At 41.6% G+C, this 19,240-nt stretch overlaps 1 protein-coding gene across 5 annotated transcripts in view; it reads left to right on the top strand.

The window, feature by feature from the left end:
* Positions 1–19,240, top strand: part of LOC6728079 — a 30,556-nt gene that overhangs the window by 2,790 nt on the left and 8,526 nt on the right. The window contains exons 1-5 of one of the 5 annotated variants that reach the window (XM_016175312.3): positions 649–857; positions 2,965–3,171; positions 12,070–12,308; positions 12,447–12,628; positions 12,789–12,991. In XM_016175312.3, coding sequence (XP_016034703.1) covers positions 3,162–3,171; positions 12,070–12,308; positions 12,447–12,628; positions 12,789–12,991 — 634 coding nt within the window. In that variant the 5' untranslated portion in view covers positions 649–857; positions 2,965–3,161. Of the gene's footprint in view, positions 1–648; positions 858–2,964; positions 3,172–11,348; positions 11,770–12,069; positions 12,309–12,446; positions 12,629–12,788; positions 12,992–16,495; positions 16,757–19,240 lie in introns of those variants that run through there. The other 4 variants (XM_016175310.3, XM_016175311.3, XM_016175309.3 and 1 more) reach the window with 4 other exon arrangements.

Here is a 19,240-nt window from a genome sequence, read left to right as displayed (position 1 = left end):
GGAGGAATGGAAATGTTTTCGCGGTACAACGTTGCGTATGCGTGTTTTTCCAACATTCCCTCTCTCTCTCTCTTTCGTCTATTTTCTCGCTCTTTCCCTGTCAGCTGTTTGCTGTGCTACATTTTTTCACAGCTGCTCTGTCTGTCTTTCAATTTGCTCCAGTTTTATTAAATTTAAGCATACACATATGCATTAAGAAGAATTCACTTGAAGAATTTACTCTCTTTTAAATATAAACTATTGGCATCTCTCATCTCTTACCTATTTCTTGTCTCTCTTAATGCGCTCTTTGCTATTTTCACTGCTCTTCAAGAGCTTTCACCCTCTCTTTGTTCATTTAAATTCCTTGCCCTACGCTGTCCAGCAAATTATTTTAATTGTTTACAAACGATCTTATTGTTGTTGCGCAAATAAATTGTCTTCTCTTTGAGGCTGACGTATTTCTTTTGGCTGGGCATATTTATTATAAATTTTATTGGCATCGGTTCGCCGCTCAGCGGCCAACGATTTCAATTTTGAATAACTCAATTTTTTTGTGTCGCTCGTTTTATTGGCCGTTTGACAAATTCAAAAAGCGAAAAGCGCGCTGCGAACACTTCAATTGATTTATTCGATTGTATTCCGTATCGTGTGGCGCTCGATTGCAAAACTCTTGACCGACTCGTCGCAAAACGATCTTGTAAATTGTTGCTCGTCAGCCGTCAATCTTCTGAATCGCCGCGTTTTTTCTCCGTGTGTAAATGCAGTTTTCGATGCGAATCATACGTGATGGATTGAACAAAAATCAAGCTGATAAGCTATCAAAAAGTGAAGTAAAGAGTTTCGGTTACTGTGGAAGCATTCATCCAAAACTAAAGGTATTACAATTATATTAATCAAACAATATCACAATATTATATATGTATATTTATAGAGAGTACAAGGAACGTTCTTTGAATCGACTAAATGCTAGTATTTTCAGCTTAAATTTCCTATTAAAAGTATCTTGAATTCGTTTATTTCAAATCAAGTGAAATTAATTAGCCACTCGAGCTAGAAACAATAGAAATTTCACGTGAATCCGCAGACAGGTGCCAATGGCGTTGGATAAAAGGGGCTGAATTTAATGGGTATTCCTGGCAGCTCAATCCCCCGGGACAGTCGTCTCCGTGGCTGGCCGTGCTCCACTTGATCTTGGGCTTCTTTTTGTTTTTATTTTTATTTTCATTTTTTTTTTTTTGCTGGTTTTTTTGGAACGCCTGCTGATGGATGTCGCCACGGGCACATTAATCCCGCTTCATGCTCGGACTGATGGCGATGTGACTGCCGTAGTTGCTGGATGTGGCTGCTGCGCTGGCTACGTCGCATTTACCTAAATTGGAATATCCGGTAAAACGTAATGAAAATCGTAGCAATCAAGCCGAAAACACACACAAACACACACATGTTGCACACGGCGAGGGGAGGGGACTCGCAAGGGGGGAAGCACACTCACATTGATATGCAAATGAATGTCACCATCTTAAATGAAATAATCGTCTTAAACGAAGGCAACACAACAGCTGCCCCAGTCGGAGACCCAATCCCAATTCCAATCCCAATCCCATCCTCCACGATTTCGATTCCGATCCCGACAATATATGCTTTAATTGCTTTCCTCGGTACTCGCCAAAATAGAGAGAACAACTTGGCCTTTTACGAGCTCTTTTAATGACTTATTTACCTAATAATTCCAACTTTAATGGCTTGTAAAAAGCATATTATATACTCCCTTCAATTTTCAATGTCATTCTTTGCACAAATTATATTCCGTTCTTTTCACTATATTTAGATATTTCTGAATAAACAATTCGTGAAGAGAAGCGAAAACTTTGGGAAGTATTTCTCGGTTCGATGAAACATTTCTAGGAATTCCAATTCCAATTGGGTTACATTGTTGTAAACAATTTTGTTCTGGCACACTTCTTGCCTAAAGTTTTCTTGATTTGTGGTCTTAATTTTGAAAAAAAGTATATCATATTATGGAATATATTATGCTGTAAGATTTGCAATGTGTTATAATTTATAAAAACTAAATTAAAAACTTCCAAATGCTTGCACACTATATTAATAATTTATAGACTGCGAACTGCATCTGGCAAGCGAATACGATTTTCCTGCCGAAAAATCAAGAGAAACCCCACAACATTCTTTAGTAAAAACTTTTCTTATCAAGGTTTCGACACAAATTCGAATCGAATGTGTGGAAGAGGCCCCAACTCGAGGCGTTTGAAATGGCGGGGCGTTGATGTATTGATGCCAACGATTGCGAAGTTCATTAAATGGGGATGGGGATGGGGACTTTCTGGGGTTGGGGTAGAGTTGCTCGCACCAAATCAGAATTGAAATCAATATGCAGCGCGAATGTGAATTGACTTATAAATCAGAAGTATGCCAATAAAAGTATCTGCGGCATTTCGAAACGAGCCACGAAACGAACTCGACTCCCAACTTGGGAGCCAAGTACAAATTGCCTTTGGGCATGTGTGTGCGTTCTTCTGTGGATATTTTATGGCCCTTGTACTTAATAATTTAATGGACTAATTGCGGTTTGTGGTCAGCGCGGCGTGTCACACTTTAAACTGGGCTAAAAAGGAAGTTGTAAACCGCCCGCCCTCAAATGGGCAAAACAAAGGCCAAAACTCTGCGAGTGCATCTCTAAAAATAATTATTCAAATCGTTTTGGGGTGGTGGTGCATTTCCGGGTGTGATTTTGGGGGGGAGAAAATCGGAAAAGTCTGCGCTTCCGTTGGGTGTATGCCATTGAGTTTCCCCCCATCAAACCGTTAGGCAGCTCTTTGGCTTTTCCACGGCGTACTTTAGTTTTAATTCCTCGCTACGCACCCATATTTATTCGTGCTTTGCCATGCGCATATTTAATTAATAAAAAAATTTGTTTAATATTAATTGTTGTGCTTCCCTATATCTATTTTCTATGGTCCGCAGCTCTCCATCCTACAAATGTGTCCAAAACTTTGACGTATCCGCCGGAAGCACCTTAACTGGCCATAACAAGTGCAAAGCCCAGCAGGTGAAGAGCTCCACCAAAATCGAAGAGGTTTGGGGGGCAAAAAGCAAGAAACAGAGACACCTCTCTATAAACCGAAGACTTTTCCAGCAATTATTAAACGGAAGGAATCGTTATGTCTGTGGGTGAGTACTGGAAGAATTGAAAGCCCATAAAAAGTGTCATGGGAAATTTATGTTCTGGGAATTTAAATCCTGAATCTCTTGAAATATTTACTGGGAAAATATCAGCTGGAGATTAAAAGCTCATATTAATATATAATAATTAAATAATCTTTTTTAAAACAATAGAAGTTATATTCTGTATGACACAGAATCCATTATATATAAAAACCCATAGAAATTAACCATGAAAACATACATAGTATACAATAGAGATGTCCACCGTAGAAAAAACAAGTACTGAGGGTACTAATATCTCTTTGTATGGATCCCCGGGAACCCTCCTTATAGCATGGCATGTCCAGAACACGACATAAACATGACAAACTCGCTCACGCCCCGAACTCACTTGACACCAAATCAAGTCGAGCTATTCGGTTTAGTCGGAGGAGTTGCCGCGCCTCCTCCGTGGAATTCCTAATGATCGCGATCGGCCCACGAAACTACTGTGAAAGTGAACTGAATGAGATGCATTTCGGGGTGCATGCAGCACACACAGACGGCCATTGGCAATTTCCCAGAACGCCAACGCATTTATCTTCCAAACGCGAGCGATTAGTACGGGGGCCAGCGAACTGGAGCAATCCACTTAAGGTTGTCCCCAAGCGGAGCGGCCAAACCCAAACAAAGAGCCGGGCGGGGCCAAGATCGTGTTCTGGGGTTACATCTCGACTTGGTGGAGGCCCACCTAAAATCGGCAATAGTGCGATATATTCCCAGGGAATCCCAGGGTACTATCCCATGCTGGATATCCAGATCGAGGGTGTCTGGCGCAGGTCATCCGTCAATTTGTGCGGCGAGCGCAGTCATATAATGGAGTTGAAAAAATAAATAACGAATCTAATTAGTCAGATTTTTGGTTTGCCTCCTTGTGGCATTTGTTTGTGATTTTTATTTATGTCCGCTGACTAGAACAAATACAAATAATCGGGCAGCTGATATGGGAAATGGCGCAATTAAAGTACAAAACACAAACTACCCGAGATTCAAAATACGAGAGATACAGATACGTACTTATATAGAGGGTCCTCCCGTTTGCCGTCGTGGTCCGATGCCCGCATCCATAAGGCATTCTTATAAATAGTTTTTGTCGCCGCTGTCTATGTAAATCATTCATTAAATCTGCATTCAAATTCGTCCATTCATTCAGCATATTTGCGCTTTTTAATTGCACTCATTGAGAATGGAGTTGGCTGGCTGTTTACAGACTCTTTGGGGCGATATTTTATGACCATTCATTCGAATTCTATTCATTCCACATAGAATGAATGGCTTGGGGTAACTGAAAAACACTCAGTTCATTCACTGTATTGATGGTTTGGAAAGAACTGCTATCAGTAGCTTAAATATCTTGGTACATTGACAGGATTTTAAATATATAGACAACTATAAAAACAAAATATACTGTGATGGCTAGGTAACATTAAAAAATAAATTACTTAAAAAATCACACATTAGAATGGCCTTTAGAGATGTTTAAAATATGCTTTTGAGCTATTTTCATTCTGTGTACTCATCAACTGATCATTTTTCACAGACTAACAACCTCATTCCCATTTGGTTTACATACGTCACCATCCTTGACGCAAATAATTGAACATCCCCACACGCAAATGACTTACTTGGCGAATTTTGCAATAATACTGAGTCACTCCATTCCATACTCAATTGATGATCCATGCCATGTTCTGTTGTAAAGCAGGCGCACCTAAAATACCAATTATATATTGCGTAAATATTTACGCAAATTAAATTTCACTTGTCCGGCGAATTGCCTTTTGTTTTGCCAACATTCCTTGGCTGGCAACTTGCGGCGCTGGAAGATAAAGAAATCTATTAAGTGCGCCAGACAGACATCGGGAAAAGTGGACCACAGACCACTAGAATGGGACGCTCCATGGTGTCTCTCATTGCCAGCGACAACGTCACATCGTTCAATACTATACTATACTATATGCATTGTTGTTTACGCAAATTCCCATGTCATGTGCTTAATTTGTGGGTATCCGCAGTTGGCTGGGCCTTCGTTGATTGTTTTATAGCTCAATTCCTTTCGCGAATCCTGTGAGAGCTGGAATCCTAGTCAGTCACATCCAGAAAGTGCATCCAGACAATCCACTCCAAAAATAGCGCAGAAGACATTAGATGTCGCCAGACATTCATCTGCTACAAATGATTCTTCATAATTGAATTACATGGCCAGAGACAAGAGCGTAAAAATTTTAATTACACACCTCATAATCAAGCCGAAAGAACAGGAGCGTTGAGTGCAGAGGAGCCCATTCGAGTGGGAGTTGGAAAATGGAAAATGAGAATGGGTGCAGTGAGTTTGCCTAGGGCAGAGTTTTCCAGAAAGCCAGAGCAGACAGTTCGGAATGTTGATCAAATTTCTAGAGGGAAATCCAAAGATGCATGTCGAGACTTTGTGCAAAATGCGTGGGCCTACGTTCGCAGTAGTATATCCATTTTTTTCCAACTATATAACATGAATTTATGTCGACAACTTTGAGGAAGTTAGGCACTCTGTAACATCAAGAATAGGTTTAAGCGAAGAAATCCATAGAAAACGTAGTTTTTTTTTAACATTCCTATAATTACTATTTTGACATAGCAAGCGTGAATGGGATTACAGTAAACTCCATTCGAGTTGCTCCAAAGAAACTCTACCAAGTGCGTGTCGTACTCCCCATGAAGATCTCCTATTACAAGTGCAGTCACTGCTAGATAAATCAAATTTTGACTTTGTTCGGGGCTGCTGCCCAAAAAAATGAGGAAAAAAACGATCCTAAGTGCAAAGCGTTACGAGATCAACAACATCATTATAAACGTCATCGGAGGCACTATGGTGGAATGGGAGGAAGTGCATCGAGGGGATCGGGAATAGGAGAGTGCAATGCGATGGCGTAATTAATGCGCCACTGATCCTCTGGGGTATCCCAATTGACATTTAACATCAACCTGTGGTTGGGCCCACTGCAGCCACAATGGACCCCATCAAGTTGTGTAATCTCTGAGAGATTCGTTCACCCCGACTTGGACGCCTTGGAGCAACTGCGCAGAAAGATGCCCCAAATAAATGGCTTCCTTCTGCAAGGCAAAGTAGGTAAAAAACTAAAACGACACGCGCTCCACGGGGAACAGGGGATGCAAATGGTACAGAGACTTGGCACGGGGATATTGCACTGAGAAAAATCAGTACCTTATTAAAAATGTAGAGAACGAACTTTAGATACCATAATAACAAGACCGCTTTTGGAAATAATTGTTCTAAAATAAGGTTATAATTAGATTAAGTAAAATATTGATAAATATGGGATCTATAAGATGTAGGCCTTACTTATTTTATTTTATAGTATTAGTTCTTTCAGTAGAACCACCTATCTTTCGAATTTTGGTTTCTATACTTGTCATTTATCTTATATTAATTAATCATTATCTAGTTTGAATTCAGTTTTTTCAGTGTAGACTCCGCTTTCGTTTTTTTTGGCCTGGGTTTTTTGTTTTTCACGGAAGACCACGTTGTCATGTGCTCGGTGCGAGTTTCCATTAAGAAAATAATTAAACATTTGCGTTGTCCAAAGCCCGAGATGTTCGAGGACTGACGACGGGTCCCGACTTTGGCATCGAATTGAAATCTGTTGAACAGATGTGGCCGCCGTTGTTGTTGCTCGGGGATTTATGAAGGAGGAGCGCATTTTATGCATTTCCAAACACCTTTGCGCTGCCTGTGCTATAAATAGCACTCGGTATTTGGCAATAATGGGTTAAAAGTCCGCCGCCCTCGCCAGCATTTCGATCATGTCAACCGCAATGGGCGACAAATACAAGACACACACAGCCCATAAAACCAAGATCATAAAAGTGTTTATTTGATTTCCGATTGCATCGTCGACACCTCTGGCAGCACTCCCACTCCCTCCGCAGGTAGAGAAAGATTGTTCCTCGCCCAAGATCACCTTTCTCCCTGCTTTCACTTCCTGATCACATCCCTTTGTTCGACCCTCGAGGGCCTGTGTTTTGGTAATGTCCCTTTGTCTTTGGCATTTCCGTGGTGGATTTTTCTCGAGTGCCCATTAGCATGGAGTGCACGTGCCCGTGATGGTCTAAAAAAAAGAAGCTATCGAATTTTGTTTTTGAATTTTTAATTACTAATCCTTGGGCGCATCCTTCATTTCGCAAGTTGTTTGTCCCTCGAGAGGGCGGCTTCTCAATTTTCAGGCCACTTTACTTCCGCTGCCTTCGAACTGAATCCGTGGGCGGAACTCTTCACAACTATTTTATGGACTTTTGTTGTTATTTTTTGGTAGTTTTCTGACACGGGTTTTGGGTTGGGGAAAGAAACTAAAAAAACAACACTTTCGGATATGCATTTAATTGGTTTTTAAAACAGGCAACTTGGTGCTGAGCTCATTTTATGATCATCCTACAAAAATAAATCAAACAACGGAAAAATGCCGAAAAAAATTTTGAGTTAGAAACAAATCAGATTGAAATGGAATTATTTGAAACTTCAGATAATGAAATGAACTTAAATTTATTTAAACATTTGCTTTGTGCAAACAAATTTAATGAACGATTTTTTTAAAGATTTTTTTCTTCAGCAAAAATTGAAACTACATTTCATTTCCGGTTATGCAAACACCTGCTTCAAAATGCGCAAAGCTATAAAATTAAATCTTCCACACTTTGCAGAAATGCTTTTGCCAAACATTTGGCGCAAAACCCATTTGCTAAACTACTGAAAGATGTTTAAACAATTTGCTCGCGGAACCTAAATTTAATGAAACTAATGTGAAAAGTTACTTTTTGTTTGTACAAACAAATCTTAACAGATGGTATGGTTCTAAAAATGTTCCAGATTAATGGCAAAATATGAAGGAAAATATGATTTCCATAATTTCAAAATCAAGCATTCCAAACGAAACGATCGTGAGCACCTGCCAAAGAACAAATATGAATATTTTCTTTATAACATTATAATAACAATAATAATTATGCACCCCCCTCCACCCGCCAGTTTTCCCTGTCGCGCCATGTTGCCAAACTTCCGGGCAGACGTTTTCCTCTCCCTGCATTTCCATATTTTCCCCCCCGTGAAATCGGTGCGTTTTTGGTTTTCCCTGCCTTCGGCTGCCCCCTTTGGGGTTAAATCATAAAAACTGGAAAATAATAAACAAAAAGATTCAATTGAACGTGAAGGAAAACTCGTAGTGCACATAAATGATTCAAAATTTGTGTACCATGAGGGGGCGTAGATGGTATGACTACACGGAATTCGAATGAAAATGTCTGAGTAAATAGAAGAGCAGGCTCTATAGCAGCGAAATAAATTCAACAAAATAAATAAAAGCAATGCACGCAATGTTCCTGCAAGTGGCTAACAAATGGACACCCTGTTTTGGCCCTTCCTCACTCGATTGTAATTATATATCTGCATTAAACGGGGAGTGCCAGTGAGGAAGGTCTTGTCTTGGCCAATCGATGCCAAGACAATTTACGGGCCGCACAATATGACAAATCTAAAATTCACAATTACGCATTTCCCTCACTCACTGAATTTTCCACCTGCTTTGTTCTTCCTGTTTGGCCAAAAGGCCTTCCTGCTCGGATTTCCAATCGATTGCCAATATTATAAGGCTGTGTAGTTGTTTAGGCCATACAGGGCTGTCTTTCAAATCGGTTTTATTGCCCTGTAATTACTTGTTCAATGTTCTGTTTGATCGAAGAGGTAACTTACAGGGGTTTAAATTAGTGCATAAAGTGGCTATTTTGTAAATGAAAACCAAAAGGGTAGAGAAATATCTTTAGTAAGCCAAACCATTGTTAGACCATATGCATGTAAATATATTGCAGTTCTTTGTAGGTAGATGTATATATATCCAAACCCTCTTGAACTTTTCCATAACTGACCCCAGAGAACAACAAACACGGGGGATAAATTGAACTCTAGGCGGTGTGTAGTAGTGATTAACCCGTCAACACCGATGAACAATCAGCGAAAGTGCAGCGAATGGCGCCCAATCCCCATGGCAATGGAAACCCAGCACAAAGCCGGGCTGGGATGCTCCACTCTGTGACTAACTAGACAAGGCTGCAGTAGAGCGTCTACAGATTTACGACTCGCCAGTTGAGTCCAGATCCCCTGGCGGCCCCTCCTCGTCCGCGGAACACGTGGAGCGTGCTGGCGAAGACAAGCATTTGACATTTATGTGCAGCAAATGCATTTGCCCAAGTACTCGGCTGCAAGTGCAAGTACCCGAGCGGTTCAAGATCATTTGCATTCAGCAGCAGCCAAACAAATACGTTTGCACTGGGAGAAATATTTGAAATGTTTGTTCTAAAAAATAAATAGTAGTGTTAATATCTTAACTTTTCAGTAGTAAAACTCAAACTCGAAGTTATTTCTGCCAGTGTAACGTTGCAGAGTCACTTGCTCCGCAGAGAGCCACTCAAAGATCAACCCTCGCTGGCAGACTCTCGCCTTTATGGACTACGAAATGTGCAATTTCTGCTCGGGTACGGAGTTTTACGATTTTTCCACAGGTCCCAATATGCCGGGCATCTGTGTGGTAGGGGTTATTTGGTTGTTGTTGGCCCAGTATCGATGGCAGGCCCGATTCTAGACCCAGTCCACTTAGGAATTCCACGGACAGACCACATGGAGTCTCTAGCATTTTGCCACTTCAGTTGTTCCTTCAGTTTCAGTTTTTTCCTAGCTGCACTGGGGAAAAATGTGAAAATGTGTTCCCTTAGCACAATTGTTGCTCTCCCCTGGCTGCAATTTTTAATGTGCCTTTTCCGATGCGCCTTTGATGCTCTCGAGTTTCCCCCAATGTGGCTGGAATATGTCGCCTGGCCATAGCATCTATTATGGCCTTCTATTTTCGGCCCAGAATTGATGACAATTTTCATATTTGCCGCGGAGTCGAAAGGCAAAGATTGCGAATATTCAGGACAATTAAAAAAAGGCTCCAATATGAGATAATAATATATATTTTTAAGTAATCATCATATTTTTGATGAATTTCTGGCATCTGTATCATCAAACAACCTAAAACTTTTTGTACAATTAATTTTGTATTTTTTCCCATGATATTTTGTAAGATTAATTCACCCACCGCTCGGCGAAGGTGAGTTCTCAGGGTCCCTCCCGAAAACCGTCTCATAAATGTTTCCTGACAGTGAACATCATCGGATTGAAGACCAATCCAACCACAGACAACACTCGGCGCACAAACTCAAACTTTGACACTGATGGAACATGGGGAATACTAAAACGGGGGCTCACCTCCGATGCTATATATGATGATGGTATATGCTATGTGGCTTATATGCTTGATGAGTCTTCTATTTCTGCTATCGGAACTCATCAAATATGCACGACGAGACCAAGACAAAACGTACGCTCACGGATGGAAAATGGTAAGGGGACAGGGAATCATGGATATCATGGATATCATGGACTCGGAGCTCGCTGGCGATGATAATTTGATCATGCGAAAAGCGCACGCAAAAGAAAAACATGCGCAGGTACAACAACAAAGTCGTTGCAGTCGAGGAAAAGTGAGTTTTCCTGATCGCCGATCGGTTTCTAGGGGTGGGGGAGTACCGGAGTGGGTGATGGCAATATGGCAACCATATTTAAACACTGATCCCGTATGCGTGTGTGCGTGCGCGGGCGAGAGCGAGATGGGGTGAGAGTGCGAGGGAGAGATGCAATGTTTTTATGCTGCTGCCGATGTCGCTGCACTGTGAGAAAATGAGAGATATGTTGATTGGATCTCTCAAAAAGAGTTATTTATTTATTAGTGAAGCTAGAAACAGACATAAAGGAATCAAGTACTTATTATTTCATTTATGTAGTAGTACTTATTTCAAGTGAATCTGAATTTATTAAGAAAATTATACCTTCCAGTGTGGGTTAGAAAATTCAGAATAAAAGTGGCAAAATATTAATAAGAAAAGTTTGCATGTTTGGTATGTATTTTGTATTTTTCTCAGTGCACGCTGAGAATGGGAATGGATGAAGAAGTGCGCGTATGGTAAATAAAAACCAAAACACGAGGAGGGATTCTCTGCGTCGGCAGAGACGTCAGCAGAGGCATCGGCATCGGCGGTGGCAGAGGAAAATGCAGACGGCGCGGAGTGTTTTGTTCTCGTTGAAGTTTTAGAATTTATTCCGTTTCGGGATGTCAATGCAGACGCACGCACTGCGCGAACTCAAGTGAACTGAAGTGAAATATTAAGTCGAACCATCATCACGAACTTTGCCGCCTAAATTTGAATTTGAATTTATTTGCCCCGTTTATCAACTGACAGTTTGTTAAGTTGCCATTTGTGGCACTCCCCGTTGTGATTTCCGTTTACGGTTTCTCGAATTCGCGCCCTGTGCGCAACTTTTGGCGCGTGCGCATGCGCAGCCAGTGAAAGTGCAAATGCATCGCAAATCAGAGCTCTGAATTGTGGTAGACTGCGAATCGCATATCAACTAAGGAAAAGCTCACTGCATACAGGATCTCAAGATGTTTGTCACTGTGGATAACACAAACACCTTCTTCTCAGGTAAAGGGCGGAATCACAGGGAAATTATCACAAATTGAAAGAGAGTCTCCTAAAGACTTTATAAGTTTTTTTATGTAAAAAGATTTGTTGACAAATTCAACAAATTTTAAGTTAGAAAGTATGAGCAAAAACGACAGATCCTTTTATACAGATCAAAAACTTACATATATGGTATTAAATATATGTATTATAAATGTTATTTATTATACTTTATAAGCACATCCTTAAACTTTGAGTTGATGAGAAGTTCAAATCAGAAAACTAACTCCCTTCCGCATGCATTCTAATTGAACTCCCCAGACAACCCGTATTACTTTTGCAATGACACCAAGTCGCCGCGCACCCCGGATTCGCAGTCCTCCAGCCGAGGATTCTCGATCTTCAAGCGGCGCAACTCGAAGGGCAGCAGTCCCCGGCCGCTGGTGATGACCAATCCGGAACAGATGCGACTGATCACATCCGCTAATCTGGACACCACGGCCACCATGGCATTAGGAAGTCCGCGGGGCAGCTTCAATTCCCTCGCCGGCTATCCGCAAGTGAGTAGCGATTTAATGGAGCATATTGCGATCCGATTTCGGAATACTGATTCTGATTTATCTGCTGGATCTGCCACTTCCTGTGGATTCGAGTGGGCCCTTCTAATGTGCCGCCCTCTTCCGTTTTGCGTTTTTCAGCACGCGATTGAACTGCAGACGATGAACATGTACCGCCAGCGATCTGCGAATTCGCACTCGGAGTTCCGGGAACGCCTGAATTCCTGCAACGAGACCCACAGCTCCCAGTGTCCCGGAGGAGGAGGTGCATCCGTAGCTGGGGATCACGACGAGGTCTTCAATCCGCTGACATCGCCAACAAGGTGAGCAATCCGCAGAATCGAGCATTTAATGGGGAGGGTGAGGTGATGACAGGATGCGATTGCAGCTGTTGACAGTTTCGAACCGCCCCCTTTTCCGCCCATGCTAATCGTGCGCCCTTTCTTTTCTCCCCCCACCCCCTTCTTTGCGACCAATCTTTAGTAGCAAATCGCATCGACATCACACCCTGCCAAGTGGCGGAACTCGTCGCCATTCCCTGGGAAACTGGGCCCAACAGCAGCATCAACAGCAGAACTCTGGAGCAATGGGACTGGGATCTCCGGATGAGGTGCCCAGCATGATGGCGCCTCGTCCGCCGCTCCTCTCGCCAAACAAATTCCGCGGCAGTTCCCATCGACGAAGAGGTGAGTTGACGTTCCATGACACTTGCATTTCCCAGCTGCTCAGTATGCCACGGGGCAATCGCGAATTCCTATGCTAATCTGGGCTCAATAAGTAGAAGAAATCCATGTAAATGGAAATCGTTTAGCAATGCTTTCAGATAATAGAAAAGTTGATAGTTGAATATATTTTCATATTAGTGGTGAAGGCTTTTAAAATAATCATGGTTCACATTACTTTTTAATTTTCTTTGAAACTTATTTTTTAAATATCTGCTTATAGCTGTGTTATTAAATTTACTGAAGTCTAATATACTCTTAGTTATTTTAATATGCCCCACAAGTTCAGCCGCCGCATTGACAAAGACAAAGTGTTTGCAAATTGCATTCCCTGCCCTCGTTTCGCGTTCGCATTTTTGCACTTTGGCGGCTGTCAGGCGTTCACTCCCCTTTGCCCGCTCCTCCATTTCCATGCCCCAAAAGTCCTCCCTTCTGGGGATTTTCCCCTTGCTCCCCCGACTCCTCCAGCGGCTGCCCAACAACCTTTACCTCGAAGCTTTGCATCACGTTTGCATATTAAGCGCAACTGCCAGCTCTTCGGAATTTTTTTTCATTTTTCGCCTGGCAGGCGCCATGGATCTGGGTCCAATCCCCAGCCCCCTCAGTTCACCCTCACATTTAAACCACGTTAACAACATTGCAATGTTTACGCAAGTGATAATTGTAATAGTATTTTGTCGCCAGAGCGTCGCCAATCTTTGTTTTGGCATTGTTTTTCCCCCGGCAGTGGAGCTTCTGTTTGCCTTCGATTTTGTGGCGTAATGAGGGGATCGCATATAGCCGATCGAGTGTATATATAGCTGATTGTTGGCAACGCGCGCCTTCCTGGCTGACTGACATTTCGCGACTGGCCTGACATTGACAGTCCTCGGCGTGATGGATGCCCCATAAGTGGGCAGTTGCATGCCAGATGGAAAGGCCTCCTGGCTTATCTCGTATGTCCAGCAAAAGTCACAGGTTTATGGTTTACGAGTCGCTCAGGACTCCTTTGCACGATCATTGTGTATTCATCATAAGCGTTTTCAAGGTTTCGCTTTCATGACATCTGATGATTTAAGTTGATTTAAGGCACTTCGTGTGACGGTTAAATCCAGCACGATTTTCGAGTCTGAAAAGAGATGAGAAATAAGTACTAGATGAAATATTGAGGAGTGTTTCGTACATAGAAATTCAGAACATGTAGATCTGCTTTAGAAGTGCCGCGATTTATTAGAAGTGTGCCATTAAAGTTTTTACTATAATAACAATAGATTCTTTCCCTTATTGTTATTATTATCAATTATATTAACGGTTGCCCACAGCGCCTTATTCTACAAATAATCACCCACCATATTCGACACACTTATCGCTATGGTCACTTGCAATCCATTCGAATCTTTCGCCATATGCAGGAAACTAGGCAATTCGCCTCAATCGACAATTAACCCACAACACCCACGAACAATTCATTTCTAACACCTAAATTTATGGCAAAGTAAAAACAAACCGAACCGAATATCTCTGCCATATTTGCGAGTGTCCCACTGCAGTTGCCAGTTCGATTGGCATAAGTTATACGCATTTCCGCTCTTTCAATAACAATGGCCATTATGCATTTTGTTATTATGTTGCTGGCAACGGGGCGGATGGGCAACATGGGCGATATTGGCTGGCGGATGGTGGAGTCAACAAACGAATCGCTTGACGGGGGCGGTGGGTGTGGCCGCATGAGGAGCATAAATTGAAGAACTGCCCATCCAATAAGGCACATCCAACCAACTGGCTGGAACGGAACACGGCATAATTGATGGGCGGACTCCGACTCCCCGGTACACATATGTACATATACCTATAGATATGTATGCTTCAAACGTGTTAATGGCACGGAAGCGAGAGAAAAAAGGGGAGTTGGGTGGCCAACTGCTTTGCATATGGCGCGTGCCAACCAAAACGATTGGCAAAATTTGGCCCTCTTTCGACCATACCGAGAAATTGGCAGCACAAACTGTGAATACATCAAAGCCGCGCTGGGCTGTTTACGCTGGCCATGTTTCCTCTTCGGCTTTTCCAATCAAAAGCGCTTCGCGGAGTCAATAAAACTGGCTGCCGCGGAGTGGAACAAAAAGTGGGCAGCAATGTGCCATTTATCAATTTTACACTGTTTTAATTGCTCCAGTCGCTGCGGAATGTAGCAGGTGATTTGGGGTCAGCAATGCAAGAACAGAAGCATTGCATTCTGCGCGTTTTTTTCCATTTTCCACTGCACAAATGCACTTGTTTACCCCTTTGTTCTGCCCCAAAACGTCTGGCTTCTGTTTTCAATTCTCGGAACATCTGCTCATCAGATTACGCAGAGTGTGCTGCCACATCCACCATCTTCCTTTGCCATTGGAGGTTCAATACACTTCACTTGTAGACTCTATCGTGGGGGTATGTTTTTCCTTTGCTCGCCGCGCATATCAAATAGCCCGAAAAAAAAAGTGGCAGGCAGCCCAAAATTCAAAATCGAAAATCCTATCGAGGAACTCAAGTGTCTTCCTTGGCGGCTGAGTCCAACACCTGTTGCATTCATAAATACCAAGCTGGGATTTGAGCAGAGTCGGCATAATTAACATAATTTTTGGTAGGATAATAATACCTACTCCACCAAAAATAAATTCAAGTATAAGTAATATATTAACAATATTTTGCTCACGTTTCCATTCGGAGGTTTCCCTTTTTTCTTCTGTTCAAAGAGCAACTATTTTTTATAAGTTGGGAATAAAGAGGATCAAAATGCTAAGATAACTCATTTTTCACTATCATTATATAGTGTTTAATAATTTTCCAATTTTTTAAATATTTATTTTTTATTGCTCTACAAGTACTCTGCAGTTAAGGTTTCCATCTCCCCTTTAAGATTTATGCCCACTTAACCTGCCAGAAATCAATCTCAGCTTGCCATCTTTGCTTAGCCATTTACGAAAATATATTTCTCGGCACATTAAGTTTTATTATGATTTCTTATTTTATTGCTGTTATGGCCTGTCCTTGTCTGGAGTTTCTGCTGCCGCCATTTAAATGGCAGTAAATAAAAATTTAATATTTTTATATGTTTACAAGTTGTGTGCCATTGGATTCCTAACTGTTTGGTGGGTCTTCCATAAAGGGCTCTCCCTCCACGGGAGTTGGCGAAAAACAATTGGAGATCTGTTGATCGCTTAAAATGCCATAACTCCGTTTATAGCTCTGTTTGCTGGGGGAGGGGATCAAGGGGGGACCAAAGGCTTATTTAAAATGGACAATGCGTTGATTAAACGTCACGGGCACGTACAAAAACAACAACGACAACGACGAAGACGGCGCGTTGACTTTTATTATTTTATAATCTCGCAATGCATTGGGCCTACAACGGGCGGGAAAGAGAGCGAGGGATCTCAGATCGAAGCGAGAGAAAGAGAGAGCTAATTGATATTCTTGGCAGTCAACAAAAGCGGTAGAAGGCCCAAAGCCAAGTCGAAAGCCGAGCTTTTGCCAGTCGAAGTTGAAGGACTGTGGCAACTTGACGCTCCAAGCGTTGCGCATGCGCAGTGGCAAAACCAAAATAACAACCAGAACAATCCCAGAAACTGCAGTGAAGAGTTGATATATTATAGCCAAAAACCCCATGATAATGATCTAAGTTTTGTGCCGTGTCGTGCTGAGGTTTTGGAATTAATAACAACATGTTGCTGAAAGTGGAAAATATCGAAATGGAGACGTTCTGTTGCGGTGAGTAGCCGTTTATCTCCATAGACCACGAAACTCAATTACGCAACCGGGGCAGCAAAGTTGAAAAAATCTCGAGAGCGGGCTCTTCAAAGTGCCACCAGCACTTAAAATTCAGGCAGTGAACTCCATAACAACGAGTGATTTAAAATAGGAGAAAGGGTTCCCCTACTGCTGCATGTAAATTGAAGGATCTTTTAGAAAAAGCGATTTATAAAAGTGGAGAAAACTTGTGTATGGTAATTGAAGGACCTTTCAGAATAAGCAATTTCCTTCTCCCTTTTTTCCTCAGCATTATTTTTGGTAATCCAAACTCAACTGGGGGGCACGTGCACGAAAAGAAAGATGAGGGACACGGCTTCAAAAATAGAGCACAGATTGAGTTTCCGCTTAAAACAGTCTAGACTTCAGACGTTTTTTTCTTCGCTGCTGCTCCCCTATTTTCTAATTAATATCACAAAAAAAAAACGGGCAGGAAAATGGAAAGCCAGACATAAAAACCGGGATATTAGGGGGAAAACCCCGATGGCAGCTGCTACCCCAAAAAAACGCAGATGTGCTGGGGCATAGCGCGTGCCCTTCGTCGACTAGGCTTCAAAATAATGCTCATATTTCTGAATGTGCCACACAGTGCCTCCTTTCCCCAGGCTCGTTTAAAAATAGCAAATAAGCAAACAGCAATTATAAACTCAATTGAAAGGGCTGTGCGTGATGTTAATGCTGAGCAACAGTCGCGGATCGGTCGATGGGCCAGGGGGTTGGGTTCGGAGGGGCGGTAGAAGGGCAGCAGGTGCCGCACCGCAGCAGCATAAATGCAAAAACAAAAATAAGCAATACAAACACAGGCACATGCCCTGTTGCCAGACAACAATAACAATAACAACAGCACAGAGGGCAGCCTGTGCAGAAAGTAACGTACAACTTGCAGTTGGCGCAAAAAACAACAACGCGCAGGCGCAGACGACGCGAAACCAACTTACTGAGCAAAATTATGAAAATAATACTCAAATTGTTATAAATTTCACAGAAGTACAAGACTAACAATGAGTGGTTAATGCTACTAAGCAAATATCGTTAATTTGATGCTATATTTTAAAAAATATAGGTGGTTTTTCCAATATTATATTATTTTTATATTTTTTTTAAACTAGACATATATTTCCCAATATTTTATTATTATTTTTTTTATTTTTATTTTAATATTTTATTTATTCTATTATATTTATAACAGTTAATTTATGATTAAATTTTTTGCTTCAAATATTTTTGCATATTAGTAGTTTATAAGTAGTTTCTCTCAGTGTGTAACATGGCAGCGACTGCGACACGCACCGGAAATCCCTCATAGAAGGCTGTTTAAGTGTGCGTGCGACTGCGACAGGCGAAGCTTGCAGCATAAATTGCATGCAGGAAACAACAAAAACACATATGTAGATGCTCCTGCTCGCTCTCTCTCCCTCTCTCTCTTTCGCTCACTCCCTCGCTCTTGTTTATTAAACGGAAACGAAAAATTTGACTTGATTATTGTCAAGTTATCATCGTGGTTGTTTGGTTTTTTCAGTTTTTCCCGCTTGATTTTGTACGCTTGCCATAAAAAATAGCGTTCTTGTTTACACTAAGCAGCAAAATGCGGGCTATAGCTATTACTTTTAGTGCTATAATTTATTGGAGATTTTTACTCACGACTATTAGCCTTCAAGTTTTCGTTATTCCCATTTGCCGAATGCTTTTATGTTTTTTTTTTATTTTTTGTAGCATAGTAACATGCATTTGGCGAGTATTTACCAATTCTAGAAAACCCATTCAGTAGGGAAAACATTTCCCTAAACATTTCCCGGGAAATTCTTACCCCACAGCAAAGAGTTATCCCATCAAACTCACATGAAATGATGTGTGTGCATTGTTTTAAATTGGCCAACAAAATATTTATGACTGTATTAGGGAGCCTCCTTCTGATGCCTGAAATGTTGCTTCCGAAATTTATGGAGACATTTATTGGCAGCCAGAATGCATAGATCAGTGGAATCGCTGGCGCAGTGACATAAATACCACCCCATTTCCCCCTCCGAAGTGCATCGAATAAATAAGAAACGTAAAAAATAGCACAAACACCTCAAGAGCAAAGCATTTGAATCGTGTTTGATGGAGTGTTTGACAAAGTTGTCGCTTTTCCAACTGGGCCGGGCATTAATCAACTTTAGTCGGGGGTCTGCGGCATGATGTGTGGAATTTTCCCCTTTATAAGACCACAAATGTTGAGTTTAACACGAATCCGGAGCCGCACTGCTTATGAGAATTTTAATATTTTCGTTGAAAAATTACAATTTTCTTCGCTTCGAGTTCATCTTGACGAATGAGGCAAGACACTTGACACCTGCTGCACAATTACTCAATGCCCTAATACCACGAATCCCTCGGATCGAGATCTATATTAATAGAATGGACTTACAAAAAAAAAGAGTTGCCGCCCATTGTTATTTTAACGGA

Source organism: Drosophila simulans, chromosome 3R, assembly GCF_016746395.2.
Source record: "Drosophila simulans strain w501 chromosome 3R, Prin_Dsim_3.1, whole genome shotgun sequence".
Taxonomy (NCBI): Eukaryota; Metazoa; Arthropoda; class Insecta; order Diptera; family Drosophilidae; genus Drosophila; species Drosophila simulans.
This window is presented reverse-complemented; position numbering and strand designations above follow the sequence as displayed.